This window comes from Pagrus pagrus (genome assembly GCF_965226575.1).
Source record: "Pagrus pagrus genome assembly, chromosome: 8".
NCBI lineage: Eukaryota > Metazoa > Chordata > Actinopteri > Spariformes > Sparidae > Pagrus > Pagrus pagrus.
The window spans coordinates 4535953-4547639 of NC_140192.1; the positions used below are offsets into that span (position 1 = coordinate 4535953).

Sequence of the window (11687 nt, forward strand, 5' to 3'; positions counted from 1 at the left end):
CGGAGGATGTTTCTGGCTTCCTCCTCCTCCTCCTCCTCCTCCTCCTCCTCTCTGTATCTCCTGAAGCCTCATGCCGTGATTGGATCTGCGTTTCCTGTCAGTATGAAATGACCCAATGACCGCACATTTCCTGTATCGCTCACACGTTCACCACCCTCTTCCTCTTGCGCCTTCTCTGCAGGCCCATTTTGACGCAGAAGTTCAGTTGTTGGACAGTCTTAGCTCTTTACAGTATTACATAACTAATTTTTAATGAAAGTGAAACACTGATCTACTAGCAGTGCTTTTGTGCAGTGTAGGTTACTACTCTGTTGAAGTCATCAGGTGGAAGTTTGAGTATTGGTTGGAAAACACTGCCCTCTGGAGGTTCCCCTCATGTAATAACACAGGAAGAGTTGATCTTCTCAGGCTGCAACATCAGCAACAAAAGTAAAAGTCAAACATCACACAATGAAAGGTTTGGTTCAGGTTCTCCGCCAGCCTGGCTGCTGTAGATGCTGGTGCAAAATCCTGATTCAACCCTAAGCTGTACAGTACATTATGAAATAAGGTGACAGCCTACAACAAGTGTCTTTGCTCATTAGATAATAGATGTGATCAGCAAATACTGTAAAATCAGAATGTAACACATTAGATGATTAGGTAGTAGGAGTGTAAATCGCAAGTTTCATCCAGTATGATATTATATCGATTCTTTGGACAACGAGACGATATTTGCCGATATCACAAAGTCTGCCACGATATGATTTTGATTCGATTCGATACGATACAGGGGCCTGTGATCGATACATTTATATCAACTCACAAAAAGCAAAAAAGCTAAAATATGATTTGACAATATTATTACTGAACTCTTCAGTGGAAATATTATTTTATCAATGGTTCCAGACATTTAAATGGAAAACAATCTATTGTTTTTAATAAAAAGAAAGCACTAAAATGAAAACCAATGAAATCCTTAAAAGCAACAAGATAACTGATCAAATAATACTAATAAATACTAATAAAAAAATGTTTGGACAGCGAGTCTTTGTCCGTGAGTCTTTATGTATTGCAGATATTTTCATCAGCTTTGTTCCTGTTTGACCTCCTAATTAAACACGTTTTCTTTCGACCACAGCTCGTGGAAAAGACTCCTTCTACACCAACACCTTCCATGACCCACGAGGGTCTCCTGTTCCAGGACCTCAGGGTCCCCCCGGGCCCGTCGGTGAGTTTGTTTTATGTGTGTTGTGTTCGTGAAACTGTGACCTCACATTGGAAGATACAATGAATGCAGATGCTTTTGCATTCAAAAATACAGCAGGAGCTCACTGCAGTGTCTAATACACACTTCTAAATGATATCAGTTTCATTCAGCTCTACCAATCACACATTAATTAACAACCATGCGAATCCTGATTTCACCTAAAAAAACGATCTCAGTGCTATGAGAAGGCAGAGTAAAACACCTGGTTGTGTTAATATTAAGCAGGTTTTGTTACTAATCAAGTAGAAAGATTGCCAGTTTGTCTCAAGTCTCAGTGGTCAGAGGAAACACACACATCAGCGAGGGAACAAACTTCTGTCACTCTCCCTCTTCTCTTTCTTTGCCTCCTCCAGCAGGAGGTTACCTGAGGATGGCGACCAGGGAAAACAATGCCTTTGTGCTGTAATTCGTCCTTAGTTTTTGCTTGAAAAATTGAGCCTGGTGTCAGGGCGAGTAGCGTAGTGAAAGTGAGTCTTGTTGGGATCCAGTCTCTTTGTGGATGGGGCCATTTTTCTACAGCCTGTACACTGTGCAATCAGTATTTACTTCAGATTGATACGTTAAAGCAAAAAACTACTATAAAAATGGAGGTATAATAAATAAACATCACTTCTATCATAACGTATGTCAGGTTGAGGTCATCACCTCCTCCCAGAGGGTGAAGATGCTTATATAAATCTTTTCATGTATCATGCAGGTCCTCCAGGTCCCAGAGGCCCATTAGGACCTCCTGGCCCATCAGGACAGAATGTAAGCTCACTCGCAGCACAGTGCTGCCCTGCAGTCACTCACTCAGTTCAGCACTGTCACATTTGTCGCAATACAAATTACTCATTGTCATTTTGAATTTCTTTCCTGACTCATCGCAGGGTAAACTTGGAGCCCCTGGAACGCAGGGCCCTGTTGGGCCAAAGGGAGAGCGTGGGGAGAGAGTGAGTCCCCTTCAGAGCTCCACAGTGTTTTTGTTCTGCATCCTTAAACAAAACTCTCGGTGACGTGCCTTTTGGTTTTTCAGGGTCCTTTAGGTTACCCAGGAGAGCGGGGCTTCAGAGGCGAGCCGGTAAGCCACGTCCACCCCGCCGCCTCGAGTGCATGAAGGGAAACATCAACACATGTCATAGCTGGTTATATTACTGTAAACTACACTTACCAGATCAGAGAGAGCGCTCTCTCTCTGCTGAACCAAACTGCTGCACCGCTTTCATTAATGTCTCTTCACACTCAGTTATTTTCTGTTGTTAATATTCTCTCGCAGGGAACACCGGGTCTCAAGGGAGAGCCAGGAGAGAAGGGCTTGCCGGTAAGAAAGTAGTTGGTGGTGGTTGACAGTTCACACGGTGACACAGTGTCTGCACTGGAGGGTTTTACTTTGAAGATTTAAAGAAAAAATAAGATTCCTTTGTTGAACATTTAATATTTCCTCTGTCTGTCTAACCCTTATTTTTCTTTTACCTCTTCCTCATTTTACAAGAGCAATCTAAATGTAAGATATTTTTATTTATGTCATCACACGTTCACTTTGCAATGCAACAAGTCTTTTCAGTAACCTGATTTAAGTCGAACCATGACCCACGTCTCAGGTTATGGTCACGATCTTTTCTACAGTCACCATGTTTATGTTTCTCTTTCTCTCTCGAGTCCATACTTTCCTCCCTGTTGATGGTTCATTAAGTCTGTTTTATATTGTTGTATATATAATTTTAGCTGTGGTGTGATTATGTGCGTGAAACCTTTTGGTGTTAATGTGTTTTTGTTTTTGTCGGTCCTCGGGGTGTGCTCTGGACTGCTGTCCCCTGTCACGACACTGTCCTCTTGACCCTAAAGCTGTCTGACTCCCTCTGCAAGCTACTGTCCCCATGGCTACCTTTCACAGTCACCTTTTCAGCATCTGACTTTGGCACATACATATTGATATAAATACAGAAAACACAGTAAACAACCATGCACCTGCTTGGACTGGGTGAAAGAAATTTGAATTCAACCGTGCTGTCTGCATCTCTAATTAGTTTCATGGTTACGGATAAAATGTTTCAACATGTATATGCCAAATGACTCCATATGTGTCAGTGGTGGGTCCTGTTGGGTTTAGAGGTGTTGTGCTCTGATGTGAGTGGAGTGGATACAGCTATCCTCTTTCATCCCACAATGCAACCTTGCATGATTTCATCTTTACATTCTGCACCACGTAAACTTTACGTTCTGGATGTTTTCTGACTAAATGTATCTAACAATGAGTGAAATAACACGGTGCCGCTCAAACGGAAATAAGGCAAAGTTGTTGTTTTTTATTTGCACACACGTAACATTTCATAAAATCAGACAATTAAAAGATAAGAGATGCGTCAGGAGAAGGTCAGGATTTAACAACAGTCCCCTTTGATTCAATCGAGCCTAATCCAATTACTGCATAATTATAATTTAATCAGAATCTCCATTATGTTGTGGAAGAATAATAGGTTGATAAACAGACTAATAAAAACAATTGGTACTTTTCTGAATCTCCACTGTCTTAGCTGCACATATAATCAATCATATACTAGTCAACCTCTTTGTGATGCTACAGGAAATGTCAGTGGGTCACCAACATCAGAAGGATTTGTAACATGAACTTCATATTTAACAGTAATTTATCCAAAAGTTGTTGCGATACTTCACTCTGAACCAAAGAGAGGGAGCGAACCCACAAACTGACATCTTGACATCATGTGACTCAGTCAAACTTTGCCTTTTTTCTTCAACCACTCAGTCTGTCCTCTTGTCTTACTAATCAGAGCATTTCATAGCGGGAGTCGCTCACCATGGCACCAAAAGCTTCAGCTACTCTCTGCATGCCTCTTGTTGTAATGGTCTCTTGTCTGCTTTACTTCTCTTCTTCAACTACTTTTGTTAGTGTCTTAAAGGTATGACTCATGAAGCCATCGCCTTATCTTTAAAAGACAAATAAATTAGATTTCAGTGTAAATCTACACTGGCTTCATTCTGTCAGGTGACAGTGGATAACTTTTTGTGACCGCAGCGTTAAGAATGAAAGCTGCGGTGCTGAAAGAAATACTCACCTGGGCTTAATAATGAATGCAGATGGCATGAAAAACCCTGGGAGAGTGTAACCCAGCTGTGTTATGTCACCAACGTGAGGCTGGTCTGTAATGTGCATGCAGATGTCGCCCAGCCCAGCATGGCAGAGTCTGACTTCATGAAGCAGCATGGCCAGAGAATGAGGGAGATACAGCAAGAGAAAAAACAAAAAAATACAGGGATGCAGATATGTTTGAGAGTGCTGGGCAGACATGTGGACTGTTTTAACCTTTCTAACTGCTGAACTGTACTGAGAGAAAAAAAAACAAATGACTTGCATCTTGGCGAGCAGTTCTTTGGCTTGTGCTCCTTACCTTGACGGCTGTATCTATCTTCACAGGGGGACGGGATACATCAGATCAGAGAGGCGCTGAAGATCTTAGCCGAGAGGGTTTTAATCCTTGAGACTATGATCGGTATTCATGGTGAGTAGGAGGCCTGAGGCAGGGTCAGCTTTAGGCAGGGGTCAAAGGTGTGTGGGGGGTGTGTGTGCGCTCACACTCCCACCGTACCTCACTGCTGGGACAGGGAGTGGAAACAGTCGCGAGTACAGCCCCGGGACTCAGGCTGGTGTTTCCACCCCAATCACACAGTCCCCCCTGTCACTGCTCTCTGATAGGACATTAGCTTGCAGATGTTCCACGACTTGCAGGCAGACCTTGAGCTTCTGGCTCGCAGGGTGACGCTGCTGGAGGCTATCATCTGGCCAGGTAACGCTGAGACTTCCTCACCCACAGCTCTGCAAAACTGACGTGAAGCGTTAGAGCGTTAGATTACCACTTGTTACTGAACTGCTGAATGTTTTGATCTAAACACTGAAAAGTAAAAGTAGTCCTTTTTTTAGAAATGTATTTTTCATGTATGACTTGTGTTGGATGTGTTGGTTATCAGCGCAGATATTTACTTCAAAGGCCCTGAAAACAAAAAAAGAAGAAGCTTTTTTACGAGAGATGTGGTCCTACAAGAACATTTTTATTTTCTACCAAAGCTTTAGCATTTTTGGGTTTTTTCACATGAGATATTTCTGTTTCTGATTTAACGCGTGTGGGGCTCATTTTCAAAAAAAGATGATGTCACATACGGAGGATTTAGCAACTCTTGAATCTAAATCAGATGACAGTTTACTTGTTTGGGTGTTGCCGATGTTATTTAGTCATGAATGTTCCTGAGAAAAACTAAGATTTGAAACCAAGTTCTCAAGGGATTTAATCTTTTTTATAACATTAGTGCTTTGTAGGTTTAATATGTCTGGATGGCTGTAAAGTACTCAAGTCCAGTCAGTGGTGCAGTAGTTGACAAGTCATTAAGACGATTAGTCAAATGACCAATCGTGTTATTGATTCAATAAAAACTGTTTAAGTCCTTAATTAAGTGAAACATACGAGACAGTCGCTGGTTTTTGCTTCTCAAATGTAGGTAAATCTTCAGATTTTGAACTTTTAGTCAGACAACATTGTCAATTTTACAAAACTGTTATCTTTTTTTTCGAACACTGTATTGATGAGACAATTAATCTTTAGGAAAAAACAAACAAATGTATTAATAATGATAATAATCGTAGCCATACGAGCCACCAGCAGATGCACCTCCTTAACAGCAGAATCAGAAGAAGAAGGATTTGTTAACTCCTGTGAACGCTCTACGGAAGCTCAGAACGGCCGTGCTCGCAATTTATTTTTTATTGCTGTTATCTCAAGTTTTCTCAAGTATTTATTAGTGTTTATAAATAATAACAGTTTAATTCATATTGATATGTTTAGGAAACAAAAGGCAGATTTCTCAAGATTATTTATCATAAGACAATTAATTTATAAGATTGATAAGAGACGTACAAACACTGATCTATGAGGTAGGCTACAACCAAAACAGTTCTCGTTTCCTGAGGGGGACTGAAAAATAAACTATATATATATGTTAAATTATGTATATAAATAAGAATGATTGAAGTACAGTCTGATGTGTAATCAATAATGTGTACTCTTCGATCTGACATTTTCATCTTAAATCAGTTCCTGCAATCGTCAAGAAGCCATTCATGCATGCTGGGATGAGACTGCTGATCTCTGATGAACATTATAAATAATACAATAAGATGACTGAGCTCGGGATAACGAAATAAATAACTTGTGATCTGAAGATAGCAGCATTTAAAAAAATATTCCTGCTAAGTACGCCGCTCTCGGCTTCCGTGACATTGACTCGTTAGTTTTAATACAATAACTGGGCCACTGGTATCGTATCATAATAAGAACCGACTCCTGTCACCTCCATGTTAGCAGCTACATCAGAGTAGACTTGGATTAGGGACTACAGTGTCCACAAACACTGATGGACAGCGAGGCCCCGTTCCAACTGCTGTCTTTCTTCAACAGAGCCTGATCTAGGGTCTGGGGATGGACCATTTGGCACACCCCTCCCTAGTTTCTACAGAGATAAGCGAGCAGGTGCGCTTCCATATCGACTTGCTTCTCCTCTGTCCTCCGACACCAAGGTTCGAGGGAAGTAGCTCCCCCTCCCGCTCACCCTGAGGATCACAGGCTGGGTTGACTCCCCCCTCCTATAGGTCTCATCGGCACTCAACAGATTTAGACCTTATCTGATACCCTCCGTGGGCTTTGCCGTCAGATTTAGGATGGGGGACACCTCAGGGAAACTCCACTGATACTCCACAATGCTCTCCTCCATCGGGAACCTGAGAACTAGTTTGACCGCCCCCACCACCCACCCATCTCAATAACCAAACACTTATCTTCCCATAACACACCCTGCAGCTCCTCCTGTGTCTCATGTCTTTGGCTACAGAACTAAAGCCTCAGAGTAAAGATGTTTGGGGAAAAAAAAAGGAAAATCTCAATCGTCTGTGGTGCTCCTTGAGCTGCGAGTTCTGGACAATAAGGGTCATTTAGAGTAATAAATTAAAGGAGGAATCAGTTGTGAGGAAACAGACTGGATTTGAGTTTGTATTGCTTTCACAATGTTACTGCAATCTGAAGAGATTCCACTATTTAAGTATATTGCGCATGTACAGTTTGCAGGACACAAGTACACACGAAAAAAAACCTCTTCCTCTAGTATTCATTTTGTTATACTTCTATCATATTGTTTAACTCGATGTTATGTAGTGCACTAAAAAGATGAAGTCATCGCCACTCTAACTGAGATACGTGTTGCTAACAGTGATTTGTAGTTTTCTGGTGTGAGTGTTTCCCCCCCCTCCCCCCCCTTTCAAGTACATACTGATGAAGTGATTTAATACGCAACAGTATATTTACAATATGTGCAAAAAAAAAAAAGAGCACAAACACTTGGGTTTGATTGCATATCGACGTCGATGTTAGTGAGAAAACAACTCTGCAAACTGGCTGTCCATTCAAGATGTTTAATAAACACACACGGAGAAAAAAGCAAACCTGTTAAAGGAACTTGAACATGTTTACCACTGTTGTGTTGGTAAATTGCTTAAACTGTCCTGATGAAATCGTTTTGTTTTTTTTCAGCTTATATCAAACTATTGTGAAACTATTTAAAATGATCATTTGTAGTTTATTTTGTATGCTGTCGTGTAACCATTTCATATTTCACACTTTTTATTTCTTGCAATTGTGTTATTGTGTTAAGATAATCCTGTCTAGATGATTGGTGTAATAAAATGATGTTCATTGTTTTGTTTTTTTTAAACACGTCGCCTCTCGTCTTTTGTGTCGCTGTTCATTAAACGTGATCGCAGCAGAAATAAACGTCCACTCTCTCCAATGTAAACTTTATATATAAACGGTCTCCACAGCAGTCCAGGTTTCATCTGTTGACCTGGAAAAAGAGCAACTTCCATGTGAATTCCTGTCATTAAATAGCTCTGTAAGTCGCCCACAGGGAAACATCCAATATTAAAGCTCAGCAAAACCCAAGCGTAACGCATGTCCAGTTTACTTCACAAATGCACATGCAGTGTCAGTCCAGGTGAGTGAGGCTGTCTATGTGCTCTGCGGTGTCAGGGGGCTCTTTCCTTTTGACACCACCACCGCCTGTTCACCAACGCTGTCGTCGATGAGCAGAGAGATGGCGCCATCTAGCTGTTTAGAAGCTGCAAGTGCCACGACGGCTTTCTCTGTGGGGAATCCCATCTTCTCCAGCTGCTGGAGCCTGAGAGGAAACATGAATGATTACTTTTAATCACATAAATTAAACTGTAACAGGAAATAATTTGAGTTAAAACAAACAAACAATTTATTACATAAATTAAGTTATCACTAACCGCAGGGAGGAAACTGACGATTTAGGAACCTCCACTTTTGCATTAGGGTCGTCTGGAGCATCCTGTAATGAGGCCAGTATCCCTGCCCTTAGCATCTGTTCCTCCAACACGTCGGCCTCAGACTGTGCAGCAGTATCTCTTATTATCCAGTCAGGCACTGGATCCCCCCATTGGTGGTGGTTCAAAGCAGATGGATCCCTCAGGAGGGGAGCAGCTGCCTGATCTACGGGCATCCTATGAGGAAGTGATCTGTAGCAACAAATTAAGTTAAAAATGATTATATCAGTGCAGGTGCCAAGTGTGACATTTGATGTGAACGAGATGGATCAGACCTCTGTGAGGTAGAGTAGGTGGGCAATCTGAGGCGGGCTGACGTGGGAACATACGCCCAATGAGGAATACAATCCAGAACTCTGTATTCCTCCAGCTCCTGTAATGACCCAATGAAGGACTGATGATCTGGGAGGTACATTAAGTATGCTTACAAAAAGACTTGAGAGTGAACCAGTGTTATTAAATTATACACATTAACGTGTGTTTACAGGTCTTGGGGAGAACTACTGCATATATGAAATAAAAATATATCAATATTTCAGCACACACCAGGATACGACTGACACTGTTTTATTAAGTTACTTTAAAAACAAGGAGAGAACTACGCGCTTCGCATGTAGCTTCATCAGATTCGTATATATGTATACATCATTTATACAAAATGGCAATGTAGTTTATAATTTTGTACAGTGGGATTATTGTGGCTATTGCCTATTGCTGATTTTCTGAACCTGTATTGGAGAATGTGACCTGGTTGGATTCTCTGCTGATCAGCGTCTGATAATCTAAACAAACACCTGTTGGCAATTAAGCACAGAGCGAATCTGATGAAGCTGCATGCGAACCGGTAGTTCGCTCCCTCTTGTCTTGAAGGTGACTGTTAATAAAATAATGTCTATCGTATCCTGGTGTTCGCTGGAATACTGATTTTTTTTTATCTACTGTGCGTACTGGCTGCACCCAGAGGAGAAGCACTGCTGTGCAAGGGAAATCTTCCGCTTTTGAGTCGAAGTCCTTTGTGGCCCCAGAACAAGCTGCATGTCATCTGAGAAAATAGCCTCAAGTGATGTCACTCAGTGGCTAAGTTGCATTGTGGGTAATGTAGGTGCCAGGTTTTGAATAGGAAGAAGAATGCGTGGAACAAAGAAGGCGATCTCTCTGGTTCTGCTGTATTGATTTTAATCATTTGTTTTGGTGTTATCAATAATGTGTCCAAGAGTATTAAAAGGAGTGCAACGCTGGACCAGAGGACTGTTTTTCAAAACCTGGGGCCTACATAACCCACAGTGCAACTTAGCCACTGAGTGACATCATTGAAGGCAGTTATTATGTTAGATGACCCCCTGACGAACATCATACTACTTTTTTTCCACATATGCAGTATGTGTAAGCACACACATTTAGTTGGTGAAAGTTAGCCATGCCTCTTAACAACAGAAAATATTTTAGTTCATGAATAAGATGGCTGCATACACAGGAAAGGATACAGTTGTGTCCGATGCATATTGTGCAGAAGTGGAGAAAGGCAGGTGTCCCGGGCAGCAGCAGCAGGCCAATCAGCAGAAGAAGCCAGGGGAGAAACCAGACTGGCAAACACCTCAGCAGCCTCCTCTGCGTCACCTGACGACACTGAGCTGTAAACAGAGCCAGCTGGATGGCAGAGTGACCACAGATCCGACTCGGTTCACCGCTGCCCACGAAGAGGACCAGGGCGTAGAGGAGAGGTAGTATGATCATTGTCAGGATGGAGAGGGCGAGGAAGGCGACTGTTCCCCAGCGATGCTCCTGACATCTCCCAACCAGCAGCAGGAGAGCCACACTGACCAGGAGGGAGTGCAGGTCATCATGACTCAGAGCATACAGGAACACATCTGAGGAAGAGGAGGAGGAGGAAACTGCGTTATAAGCTCTGATTTCACCAATAATGCAATGACAGATATGTATGTTATTATAAAGCACAGTTACCTCTGAACCTTGGGAAGTCTCCACCTGGACCTAAGCTCAGATTTGCTTGGATGCCCCCAGCATACAACAGCAGCATGAGCGTGATCAATAAAAATGTTCCCAGACAGAAGCCAGGGCGATCTGATCGAAACCAAAGCCATCCTGACAATATACGATCAAGCATTATTTAGGTTTAACTGTACATTCAACACTCACTTGTCCTCTTGTGGCATAACTATGTTTATCAAGCATCTGTACGTGCTCGTAGCAAGCGCAGCGTCCATTTTGATCACAATGTTGACAGTAGGAACGACGTAAATCCAAAGCTTTGGCTGTAAAATCCTCCACAATTTATCTGGTTAAATCCTCTCTGGCTCGTTGTAGCTACTCGTAAGATTAAGCCTACGAGTTAACCGCTATTCTTAAAGTATCTACGTCGTTGATACGTGAATTATAAATGTTTTTAAAGAAGAAAAAGCCTGAAAATAGATTCATGGCTCGTAGTGGAAGCTCACTTCCGCATTACGTCACGTTGCTTCTTTGTTTTTATTGGTAGTTGGCAGGAGGAGTGACAGACCTCTACCGCCACCTATCGGACAAACTGCAAGTGTGCACTACTGTTCACTGTAAGAAAATATGTGCTGGTCCCAACCATATATATATATATATATATATATATATATATACACAATACAATACAATACAATACAATCTGCCTCCATGGATTGTGGAACAAAAGTGAATTGGATACAGACGTTGCAAGTAAATCATGACTATATGAAGCATTTGACCTAATTACTTCCCCCATATTTTTTGTCTCTTTTATAAATGAGAATCCAAAATGAGTTGACAAAAGTTTAATCATGCCGTCTGGGCTGCCCAGTTTTTTCACTGTATCGATGGACACAACACTGATTGCAGTCATTTATGGTTTCCATATGCAGAGAAGGTCAATTTACACCACTGAATACTACATTGCTGCATAACTGATAAGTGTTTAGACAAGCTTAATATTTGGTCCTTTGTGAAATATTTAAAATTGTACCTATTCAAATTAAACCAGTAAAGTTTATTGGGGAATCACTCTTTAATGCAACTGCTATCAACTTATAA

At 41.6% G+C, this 11687-nt stretch overlaps 2 protein-coding genes across 5 annotated transcripts in view; one reads left to right on the top strand and one right to left on the bottom strand.

Annotated features, from left to right (window-relative positions):
• The window catches only part of emid1 (EMI domain containing 1), a 59607-nt gene extending 52057 nt beyond the window's left edge, over positions 1–7550 (top strand). For 2 of the 4 annotated variants that reach the window (XM_084360772.1, XM_084360775.1), the window contains exons 10-17: positions 1121–1210; positions 1947–1999; positions 2119–2181; positions 2265–2309; positions 2505–2549; positions 2721–2732; positions 4665–4749; positions 6697–7550. In XM_084360772.1, the coding sequence (XP_084216898.1) occupies positions 1121–1210; positions 1947–1999; positions 2119–2181; positions 2265–2309; positions 2505–2549; positions 2721–2732; positions 4665–4749; positions 6697–6830 (527 nt within the window). In that variant the 3' untranslated portion in view covers positions 6831–7550. Of the gene's footprint in view, positions 1–1120; positions 1211–1946; positions 2000–2118; positions 2182–2264; positions 2310–2504; positions 2550–2720; positions 2733–4664; positions 4750–4943; positions 5035–6696 lie in introns of all 4 variants that reach the window. The other 2 variants (XM_084360773.1, XM_084360774.1) reach the window with 2 other exon arrangements.
• A 137-nt stretch (positions 7551–7687) lies between these two features.
• On the bottom strand, positions 7688–11088 carry rhbdd3 (rhomboid domain containing 3). The gene is made up of 5 exons (XM_084360776.1): positions 10596–11088; positions 10118–10501; positions 8909–9035; positions 8577–8825; positions 7688–8464 (listed from the first exon to the last, which is right to left on the bottom strand). The coding sequence occupies exons 1-5, from the start codon at positions 10756–10758 to the stop codon at positions 8296–8298; spliced, it is 1092 nt and encodes a 363-aa protein (XP_084216902.1). The 5' UTR covers positions 10759–11088; the 3' UTR covers positions 7688–8295.
• Positions 11089–11687: the final 599 nt, after the last annotated feature.

Coding starts and splice junctions, on each gene's coding strand:
- rhbdd3 (XM_084360776.1), bottom strand. CDS start 10,758: ATGCTTGATCGTATATTGTCAGGATGGCTTTGGTTTCGATCAGATCGC. Junction 8,826..8,908: donor ACCTACTCTACCTCACAGAG/GTCTGATCCATC, acceptor TTGTTGCTACAG/ATCACTTCCTCATAGGATGC. Junction 8,465..8,576: donor TCGTCAGTTTCCTCCCTGCG/GTTAGTGATAAC, acceptor GTTTCCTCTCAG/GCTCCAGCAGCTGGAGAAGA.